This window comes from Festucalex cinctus, chromosome 2, assembly GCF_051991245.1.
Source record: "Festucalex cinctus isolate MCC-2025b chromosome 2, RoL_Fcin_1.0, whole genome shotgun sequence".
In the NCBI taxonomy this organism is placed as follows: Eukaryota; Metazoa; Chordata; class Actinopteri; order Syngnathiformes; family Syngnathidae; genus Festucalex; species Festucalex cinctus.
This window is the reverse complement of record NC_135412.1, coordinates 44,135,600-44,147,407: the sequence shown is the minus strand read 5'-3', so window position 1 is coordinate 44,147,407 and position 11,808 is coordinate 44,135,600. Positions and strand designations below refer to the sequence as shown.

The following is an 11,808-nucleotide window of genomic DNA, read 5'->3' as shown; positions in this document are numbered from 1 at the left end:
AACTGTCAATAACGACTAATAAATATTTAAACTGATACATTTTTCAGTCATATCGCCCAACCCTTTGTTGCGGTCTATTTAAATAATTGATTCAATCTATAAAAATATAGAAGACATTTTTGTTGTTGTTTTTTAACACGTTTGAAGATACTGTACTGTAAAAATTTGAGGTGTTTTAAGATTGACGTCTACAAGCAAAAATGTCACTATAAGTTTTGAATATTGAAATGAACAGTGTTGCCACAGTTACCTTGAAAAAGTAACTTAGTTACTTTACTGATTACTTGGTTTTAAAAGTAACTAAATTGCGTTACTGATTACTTGATTTTAAAAGTAACTTAGTTAGATTAAAAGTTACTTTTTTAGTTACTTTCAGCAGCTGCCGATAACACCATCTCAACATAAAAATAATGCAGTAGAAACGGAGTTCCAAATACTTTATTGAAAGTGCATTTTTAACATGAAAATAAAGTTTTTTTTTATGAAAAACAAAATAGGCAGTCTCTCTTGACTTCTTGTAACGTAAATACTTTTTATAAAACAAAAAATAAAATCTATCCAGGTTGAAAATGAAAATCCCCTAAATTCCTCTATTGTTTGTTTGTTCCGCTATTCCAGTGTGTACACATGTATCAGTTTAAATATTTATTAGTAGTTATTGACAGTTATAATTGTTTTTTGGTTTGTTTGTTTTTTCTCTTCAAAATAAGGATCAGGAAAACAAAAGGTTGATAATTTAATGTTAAATATAAATATTTAACCTTTAGACAGACACCAACACAATTAAACAGAATATTTGCACATTGTGAAGTATTTCAGAAACATAAATTTAAGACATGAAATAAACCTACCGTCCAGCCAAAAGAAATATGAAGCCACCTTATGGAACAATAAATCTATCAAACACATTTTAACCACTTAATATATGCAAAAATATTTCCAAAAGTTCATTTCCCTTTTTAATCAACAATTTTTGTATTTAACAATTTTTTTTCTTTTGTCATCACTTTCATTTTTGGTTAATGTATGACATCTTTTTTTGTTTTTTTAATCTGAGACACGATGATGACCACAGAATCACTACTGTTTATATTTTGTTTTTTGGGCTGTCGTAATCGCGGGCACGTCTCAGTTCTCCTATCTGCTGCTCATGCTAGTTGTAGACATTGACAGGGAGCCACAAACTGAGAAATGAGATACTTGCAGTGTGCTTTTAGCTTAGCTGGTGTGTTGGCTGTGGGACATACCTGTGTCGTTTGAATCCATGCATTGGATCGTCACGGGAGTTATTCTTTTTGGCTCGCGCGCAGTACCAACGCCGGCCCGGGACATACAAGTGCACCGAGAGGACTCGATTGCAATGGGAAATACCGAGATGTACGGCACCGGCCTCTGCTAACTGTCTCCACTGTTGCATGTTGTCACTCGTTGCGCGCGCGCGCCGTGTCGCGAGCACGGAAACACGGAAGTAGCTTGAATGGTGATGCTACTGAAATGTAAACAAAACAAGTAGAGCACGGCGCAGAACTCTTGCTATTATTATGAAAACCATAAAGCCTCACTCGCAACCGATACGGTCGTTTAGCTCCCCTTGACGAACGATGGTTCGGTCGAATCGTTTTTTTGTTCCACCCCTACTGAAAACGTAACTTGTCTGACGTCACTCCCCCTGGCGAGAGGGCGGAGACGACCTCATCCCATAATGCTTCACGGACCAGTTGAGGATGGAAATAAATTATTTTTTTACCACTTTTATGGTCCATAATGCACACTTTTTTTGTTGTGTTGTGTGCCTGTTGGTTAATAAAACTAGTAGTAAAAGTATCATCACTTTTGTTTTGAATGTGCAAACCATTCATGACCAGACCATGGCTGAATTCAGTGTGGTGATCAATGACTTCTGCCTCATCTTCGTAGTTAGCAGTAGTTGTTTGTGACTGTTACAACAGTGAGATAGTTTGCCTTCTTCATGAAAATGTGGAGTAACGCATTGATTCTCTGGACAGTAACTTTAATCGGACTACTTTGTAGAATAAAGTAAAGCGTTAGACTGTTAGTGACTTTAGAAAGCAACTTTTTTGAGTAACGCGTTACTAACGCGTTACCGGCAACACTGGAAATGAATCATATCGAATCGAAAATTGTATCGTTCTCAACCGTATCGAACCGTTCTGTTCTGAAAGATAATCGTTTTTCAATCGAATCGCAACCTGTGTACCCCTACTAAACAGTATAAAAATCTCCTAGCCACATTTGAGTGTAGCTAACCATGGCCGGCGGGGAGCCGGGCTCCATCGCAGGACTGCTGGGCGATGGCTGTCGCACGAGCCCGCAGGCCGAAGGAGCCGTCCGCCCAAACACCGGTGCGGGGCCGGCCGACAGGGACCCTCCGAAGGCGGGTCTAGCGCGTTGCCTGTTTATGTGGTGGCAGTGCCGCCTATTTGCCGCTATCTCACTACTTGCACCACTCATGCATGCACACGGCAAAAACATTGCAGCCCAACTAACAAACACACAACACTTCTGGGAAGAGTGATTTTTTGGGGGATTCTTAGCATAGCTTGATGGCTAACTGCATATTGTAGTGGTAGAAATGGGCAAAGTTCTTATAAGTAAAAGTGGCAATTGCCCCAAATCACCACAGATGAAAGAAATTAGGGCACCTATATACTGGTCACCGTTTTAGCACCACGCAAAATAACAACAACAAAATTGGGACAAGAATTTCTGCACAAAACTGATCTCTGTCTTTGCACGTTTTTTTTCCTTCCAAAATATTTAACGTATTTACTACAAAAAACAAAACAAAAAAAACTCATATGCTTTAAAAAGTTATTTAAGGTTTATGATTACATCCAAATGTAATCATTATTTAACTACACTTTTATTTTGCTATTTTCTTGTATTATGTTATGTACAAGAATGCACACACACGCGCACAAACATTTCATTTAAAGCAGGAACAGGATGTGGTAATGAGTATGTCCAAGAATTATTTCCATTATGCGTGTGTGTGCGTGTGTGTATGGGAGCATTTGAGTTGGCTTTGAAAAGCAAACATGTTTTTAAAAAGTCAAATTAGCAACAAGATTCTGGAAGTTTCTTGACTCAGTTGATCTAAGTGGCATGTCTCACAGGTTTGACTTGTTCATACTTGTGGACAACATACGCTGGAAGCTTTTTGTTTAGCTGCGGCATGTTTGCTGACAAACGATAGCACGCTAATGTGCTATGTAATGTGATCTAGCTATTTTTTTTTCCTACTTCACCTGTCAGTTTGTTTTCTTCAAGCAGATAGCAAGCAGACCTCATGCTAAGCCACAAAGCCTCACGCTCATAGCACAACGTCTCGTGTGCAGCCGGTGTTGAGCTGCTTACACATCATTCTCACAGCGGCCACCTACATTTGATTAACGTGGCAAAAACGCCTGACTGTATGTATAGGAACAGTGTTTATTGTATTAGAGCGTCTCTAGGGTTTAGGGTTAGGGTTATGTATAGGGCAATGACGCTGGAGATGCTTGTTCATGTTGCTCGTGTTTCCTTTAACCCATTTTGGCTGGGAGTGAATTGCCGTGGGATCTTATCACTTTTACCATATAAAAGTGGCCATTTTTCAAAAATGTTGCTTGTTCCTAACCATGCCTTTAAACTTCAAACGTGGAAGAAAACCGAAAAAAAAACAAAAAAAACATTAACATTCATCAGTCGTTTGAGATTTTTCTATGTGTACTGAGATTTTCTACTGCGTGTGTGGTCATTGAACGCACCATTGCAGGATGTGAGCGAGTTATTGCTTTTCTTTAGTTCATCTGCAATAAATATTCTTTTTCTTGTTACAAAACAAGTTTCCGGTTTCTAAAACTCAAAAACACACGTGTCTTCATGCGTTTATTGAAAAACGTGGACTCACGGCAGGGGATACAATTTTTTTTCAGTGGTAACTACTTTGACACAAGATCGGGGAGAGCTGATGTGTCATTTGTTTAGTTTTGTTCTCATCTCTTTGCTGTTGATGGCCAGCGCAGATTCACGGGAGTCATGGATTGGATGGTGGCGATGGGGCGCTGGGTTCTTCGAGCCAGTCGTGACGGATTAAGCGCACCGTCTGTCGCCGTCATTTAACATTGCTCCCGCGGGTCTCCGTCGCCTTCACGTGTGTGTTCTGATGCATATTACCGGCTGGGGGAAAGAAGGTTGGTGTTGACAGCCAGGGCAGGGCCCTCGCTCACCGAGCCGGGCTCAGCGCAGCAACGCGTGTCAACACAGGAAAGCAGACACGCACTCTCGCTGGCTCGGTGGTGGCAACACTCCCGTTCGAAATGGTTTAACGTATGGAACAACATGCAACATTTACAGACAGTAATATTTCTCTTCTGCGTTTTCACTCCCTCGTCGTCGTCATCGATAAGGAAGCCGAAATTATTCCACACTTCTTCTTCAAACTTTGGTCTGTCAACTCCGCAGCTCGCGCTTGTTTTTACACTTCTGTGTGAGTGGGCGAGTGGGCGGGACCGCAACACTGATTGGACATTAGCTCGCGGGGAGGGCTTTTCTCCAGCCGGCGCGGCTGCCTCAGCTTGCGCACGTACCCACTGTGGCGTAGTAAGTATGGAAACCCAAGAGTGTCAAAATTCAATAAATAAAAATACCTTTTTGAAATAACTATCCTTTTGATAAATAACAGACAATTATGTAATATGGCCATTAAATTGCAAAATGAGGTGTTAGTATTATTAGTAAGTGTTAGTAAGTGTTCATACTGTTCTTTAACTAGCTCAATACACATGACGGATATATACATCATAAGGCTTTTTTTATGCAAGAGTGTAACAGGAGGGTCTGACTCAGCTTTTGAGTGAAGGAGCGGGTGGCAACAACTATAAAAGACAGCCACGATCACGCAAGGATCACGTTGTAGAAGGAAAAAAAACAGGAAGTGTATGCGTCGGCCGGGGACGGTGGGGTGAGGCGGCCGGGTGGAATAACGTGTTCGATTAACGCGGAGGAAGAAAGAATGCGAGCGATGAACAGAAAATCAAAACAGCTAACATTAGATGAGTTATTTTCGGCATAAATATCGCATTAATCACGTATGAATGCATATTAATCGCACTTTTTTTTTTAAACCCCCTTGAGCCTTAAGGCCTCAGTATGCTTCTGCGAGAGGCTCGCGTCGAGGCGTCACGTTGGAGCTCCGCTCGTGCGTTTGCCTTCCGACTTGTGCGGAATACACATCGGTGTCTGCTGGAGTTTCACACCAAGTCCCGCTGTCACTATGGCTGGGCCGCCACAGAGCGGCGATTCCTCTGCATTTTATGACGGATTCAGGAAGTTCAATTTAATTCAGAAACACGAAACAAAGCCGGGGGGAGAGTAAGTTCATCACCGTGGCAATTAATTATTGCCAATTTGCACCGGTGTCGGCCGTAAACTCGCCAAAACACAACAGCCGTGCGCTTAGCGAACACAGTTTTTTTTTTGGTTTTTTTTTGTTTTGTTTTTTGTTATTGTTGTTTTCCGCCTCTCGTCCCAGGCACATATCCACATGCACAGCCGTGGTCTCCGAGCAGGAAGTCGATTTGCGCCGCCAGTTGCCTTCACGGAAACTATCTGGGCGGGGGGCGGGGAGAGAGAGAGAGAAAAAAAAGAAAAAACGCCATCGAACGGACCAATCAGAACCGAGCGACGCCCCGCCATCGACGTGCGTCCAAGGATTGGCGACGTGTGCACGTCGGCCGGCCACGAGCGACGCAGCACTTAAAATTCATGGCTCGCGTCGATCATGTGATCGACGGCGCTCATCGACGCGAGAGCAAACGTGGAGGCATAAATTAGGCTTTAAACGTAACCGCGGATGGTTACATTGAAGGCTGCGCAGGTCAGTGATTAAGTCAATGCACGGCATTTCCTACGCCTGTTGCTCCAAAATGAGCGGGGTGACTCCAGTTGGTGTGCTCAGTGGTAAATTTCGCTTTAAAAAACACCCCGACGGGACTTTAGATAAAACAAAAGTCATTTGCGTTTAATTAATTAATAATTGCTGAATTGGACCCAATTGATATGATGCTGTTATGTTTTGAGCAATACACGCATGCATGCAATTGCGTACATGCATTTAATCAATGTAATGACATTCAGATAATAAAATGCATTAATGTCAAAATATTACGGTATTTTATATTACACAAATACGCAAGTAATTTAGCTGATTAACATGATTAATCAAAATTTAAAAAATGTGATTAATCAGATTAAAAATTTTAATCGTTTGCCAGCACTACAATAATACATGTACAAGTCGTGTATCTTGTAAATGTAGTGGACAAATATATGGTTTGTGTGCAGAATCGCAAGGTTGATAGATGGACTTGTGAATTGTGTATTGTTATTGTTTTAGTTGCAGTCAAAGTTTTAGAGAGAGGTGGGAGAATGTCAATATGTAGCAACAAAAAAAAACAACAACAACAGATCGACTGTGAACCCTGTGGTAATTTTACACACACACACACATATACATATATATATATATATATATATAATCAATTACAGATGCATCCAGCAGCCAGAAAGCTTGTCCTTCCTTTGTTGGTGCAATAAAAGGTGAATAAAAATAGCCTACTATACTTCATATTGCAGCAATAAAATATCTAATATTTGCAATTGTTTATGGTTCTACAATGTACAGGTGGTGCATCTAGAAGTTGTGGGGATGGTTGGAGCTGGCAGCGAAGCGGATGGCAGCCGAATGACATCCCACATGCACGGACTGGCACTTATGTACATAGTTCACTTCGTTAGTTCAATAGTTCTTTATGTTCAATAAACTGTTATTTTTGTTGTCAAAAGCACTTTTTGTAATGTTGTTTTATAGAAGGAAAACATTTGGATGTTTGAAGTGTCACAGGAGAAAAAATAGCAGTGTTAAAGTCAAAATTGTGCTTGAAATGTCTGTTTTTACAAAAAGCCCCTTTTCTCCCATTTCTTGGTCAAAAATGGGAATTTTCACAAAACCTAGCCATATTCAAACACTAATAACTAAAGAACGGAATAAGATAGAAATGTACTTTTTTCTGTCGAAAGAAGAGAGTCTGATCTTTCTTTTGGTATGTCCCATGTTGAAATAGCATTAGAACTCAATATTCTGTGGGCCTTGCAAGATGAGTCAAAATCCAGGAAAACGGCTGGTATCGAGGGGGGTTGCTCCAGTGAAATGGCTGCTAGTCAAAGAGTTAATATGTAAGAAATATTTTATTTTGATTAACTATTTCATAATGATTATTTTAACGTCATTTTAAAAAAAATAATGACATTTAAGTTATTTTTCAAGGTTTTATAAGATAAGAAAACTTTTTTTTACAAAGTCAGGTTTTATTTCATAATGTCCTTTTCCACCATGGTCTTCTTTTACATAATGGTGTTTTACAACCGAATGACTTGGTCTGTCAATCAAAGTCAGTGGGTGGGACCACCTGTTTGAGCCCAGATCGCCGTGACACCTACACCGTAGCCTGGCGCAGAAGTTTAACAATGCCTTTACGTTATGATCCGATTTTGAACGATTTGCTACTTCTTGGAGTACTTCTGAAAGTGACCTATCTCCTGCATCCACGCTTTTTAGCAACCCTGGCTCCTCATCAGGCGCTAAACTCTCCGCGCGTGAATCGATACTGCAAGTGCTGCTGCTCATGTCTGTATAAGGGACTCAGCCAATCACGTAACTGGCTCCGCCTCATGTCATTTGATTGACAGACCAAGTCATTCGGCTGTAAAACGCCATTGTGTAAAAGAAGACCATTGTGGAAAAGGACATTATGAAATTAAAACTGACTGGAAAAAAAAAGTTTTCTTATAAATCCTTGAAAATCAATTAAATGTCATTATTTTTAAAAAGTATGAAGTTGTTAAAATAATAATACTAACACATCATTTTAAAATTTAATGACCATATTACATAATTGTCTGTTATTTATCGACAGGATAGTTCTTTCAAAATTACCTTTTTATTTATTGAATTTTGACACTTTGGGGCTTCCATAAGTAAGTGTCAATAAATATAAAATTTGTTTAAAATTCTGACTTCAATACTATGTCTGCATAAAATACCTCGATACCGTTACTGAAACCGGTATTAATTCAAAACAGTAGGATGTGTACATGATAATTTATTTACATATTGTATATATTTATGTATATATTGTATGTGTTTTCACATCGCATGCCATATTGTTGAAGTACTGTATTTGATTGCATTTGATGTCATCCGTTTGAAATATTGGTCATACAGTGGCACTCAAAGTAATGTTGCTTTAGTGTGTGTGCGCTCTTCTCCATTCCACTCCCATAATCAAATACTACAAACTTTTTACTTTTTTTTTGTTTTTTAGGGAAGTGTCAAAAATCACTCCTACCCCCGCTTCAGTTCTATTCTAATCACTTTTGTCGTGTTTATTGCATTCTGGTAGACATTGACATAGTTCATCTTGGTATCATTTTATATTAGGGGTGTCAAAATTAGTGCGTTAATTTTGAGTTAATATAAAGTTCCGTTAACGCCACTAATTTCTTTTTAACGCGCGATTAATGACCTGCCCTTAATTGTGGGAGTTGCAATTCAACGCAGCAGACACGTCCATGTTAAAATTTAGCCGTAATATTTTATTTTACAATTTTAATACGCAGAATTTCACGTTACTTCATGTTTAAGCTTAGATAGCTCTTAATGTGAAAAGAAAAATTCACTGAGCTGTCTTATAAATGCAACTATAACATCCATCCATCCATCCATCCATCCATCCATTTTCTTGACCGCTTACTCCTCACAAGGGACGCGGGTGGTGCTGGTGCCTGTCCCAGCTGGCTTTGGGCAGTAGGCGGGGGACACCCTGGACTGGTTGCCAGCCAATCGCAGGGCACACAGAGACGAACAACCATCCATACGCACAAGCACGCCTCGGGACAATTCGGAGCACCCAATTAACCTGCCACGCATGTCTTTGGAATGTGGGAGGAGACCGGAGTACTCGGAGAAGACCTACGCGGGCACGGGGAGAACATGCAAACTCCACCCAGGAAGGCCGAAGCCTGGAGTCGAACCGGAGACCTCAGAACTGGGACGCGGACGTACTATAACATCTAGTGGCAGTAAAATGACATCAACACAAATCAATATCACACTCGTTTGTTTTTTTTTACAATACATTACATCTTTTTAATTTTAACTCCATGTTATGAATTATGAAAATACTGTATCAATGACTAAAAGATGCAGCCATATTTCAATTAGTTTAACATTTTTCCACTTTATGTTAAAAGTATGAAAACTTTTTTTTTTATTGTGCATTTCATTGTCCATTTAGAACAGATGTAAAATTTGCGATTAATCGTCAGTTAACTACTGAAGTCAGGCGCCCCCCTTGACGAAGCCTCATGCCCCCACCCTACTATTTGAGAAGCACTGCTATATATGAATAAAGATGTTTAGTTATGTGTCTGTCGTTAGCTATTTTAGTTAATGAATACAAGATGACTGTGTGAAGGGGTGTGGGGGCGTGCGCGTGCGTGTGTTCTTGTACATAATACATAGTGAGGACCAAGATACTCTATATCCAACAGAATGAGGACATTTTTGTGAAGTGAGGACATTGTGGCCGGTCCTCACTTCTCAAGACCTCTTTTTGAAGGTCAAGACTTGGTTTTAGAGTTTAGGTTTGAATTGGGTTATGGTTGGGGTTAGGGTAAGGGTAGGCAATCAGTTGTGATGGCTAAGGTTAGGGTAAGGGTCTAGGAAATGCATTATGTCATTGGATGTCCTCACAAAGATATATGTACAAGGATGTGACTGTGTGCGCGTGTGCGTGTGTGTGTGCACTCCCTTACCCAAGGGTGCTGATAAAGCCATTGACGGTGCCCTCAGCGTACAGGGATACCAGGTCTCCGATGTGCAGGAAGCTGGAAGCTGAGTCCGACATGTCTCTCCAGGTGAAGTACAAAGTTGAAGCGAACGCAAACTTGCCCGGACTGCGCCTTCCTTCAGACCAGCAGTTCACTCATGCCTGGGTTGGGAGCAGCTGGAGGTCAGTGTTCGAGTCTTCCAATTTGCAGAGCACGAGCACTAGCGATCCGCTCCTACTTTCTGTTTCAAAGCAGGAAGTGAGCGGAGGTGTTGAGACCAAAGTGCCGCGGGCTTCGCAGGACACGCCCCCTGCGTCATACTGTACATGAGCTGACTCAAGATGTTCAGCACAAACCTGACCACGTGCATTTATATGCATATCGGAGGGGCCGGACTTAGCTTTTCAACCAATTTCAGTGGGCAACTAGAAAACACTAAACTTTAGATATGTAGCATGAACAATGTTTTTTTAGGATGTTTTGTCTTGTCTTGTTTACTCAATGCCTTATTTGCACTACAAAAGTTTAGCATACAGTAAATAACATTTCCCATAAATATTTAGTGTAGTGTCATCACACATTAATAAGAACACCTGAACACCTGTCTGACATGGCAGGGTCAGGGATGAGACACACCTAAGCTGCTTGTCTCATTTGGAATTATAACTTATATTATAACTAATTTTGGGGAAGGTGTGAATTTTGGAACTGAAAAGCTGGAATAGCTCATGGCGTCAATTACTGGAATATATTTGCATTTTGTTTTTTGTTTTTTTCCCATCATTTTAGATAGGATATTTAAATAAAACTATTTCTACCCTTTTCTATTTTTGGTAAACAGTATACAGTTTATGGTGTAAGATAGTAAAAAAAAAAAAAAAAAAACCTTGGTAAAAGTTTTTTTTTTTTAGACTTGGAACGATTAAAATTATTTACATTATTTATAATGGGAATTTTTTTTTCGGATTTTGAACAAATCACTTTTAGAACAGCCTTCTGGAACAGATTTGACTGAGGTTTGACTGTACTTACAAACGAAATCCGCTCTTCCCGCCAACACATCTGCGCATGCCCTGCCATGCCTGCCTCCAGGTAATGACGTCACTTTATCTGGACGGCACTTAATTTTTTTTAACATAAGTTACTGTCCAATAAAATTGACTTGACTTGTTTGATAATTACATATACTTCAAGTTAATTGATTAGTAGTGTATTCTCAAAAGTCTTGTGGAAACCTATACAATTATTAGTACAAATATTTGAACAATGTAATCTGTGATTCAAATACTAATTTATTTTAAAGACATAAACTTAATTTTAGTATGAGTATTGTACACAAAGATTTCTGTTGTATTTTTACGAATAAATTTTGATGCTGTCAAATCAAATACTCCTGATGATAGTCTACATTTTTATTAACTATACATACGTATATATTAATGTCACATTTACTTGGTGCTTGAATTTATTTTGTGTGCTTGCGTGCATGTGTATACATTGCTGCTTTTGTGATCTCCATTCTATTGCAGCATTATTTGCTGCCATTAAACCATTTTCAGACCAATTGGGTGAAATTGTTTAATTTACCACAGCACATCCGATGGTCTCACAGAACACACTATGTCATGGCTTCATGGTTGATAATCTCTGCTGTATTGCATCTTGCACGTTGAAGTTTCAAGCAGTAGCAATAACAAGGTAATCAGTATTCTGTTCAATACACTGTATTTGTCTGTGTGTATGCATGTGTGTAATGCTGCTTCTGTGGTCTCCATGACGATGCAGCAAACAGGTCCAACAGTGTGATTGTTTGTGAAGCTATAAATTGTGTGGGGGTATGCGTGCGAGTGGTGTGCGTGTGTGTGTTTGTACGTGCGTGTGGATGTGTGTATAGATAATGTTGACACTTTGAAC

At 39.7% G+C, this 11,808-nt stretch overlaps 1 protein-coding gene across 2 annotated transcripts in view; it reads right to left on the bottom strand.

Moving 5' to 3' along the window:
- Positions 1-10,193, bottom strand: part of itpr3 (inositol 1,4,5-trisphosphate receptor, type 3) — an 841,532-nt gene extending 831,339 nt beyond the window's left edge. For both annotated transcript variants that reach the window (XM_077515178.1, XM_077515179.1), the window contains exon 1: positions 9,880-10,193. In XM_077515178.1, coding sequence (XP_077371304.1) covers positions 9,880-9,971 — 92 coding nt within the window. In that variant the 5' untranslated portion in view covers positions 9,972-10,193. The remainder of the gene's footprint in view (positions 1-9,879) is intronic.
- Between the last annotated feature and the right edge of the window lie 1,615 nt (positions 10,194-11,808).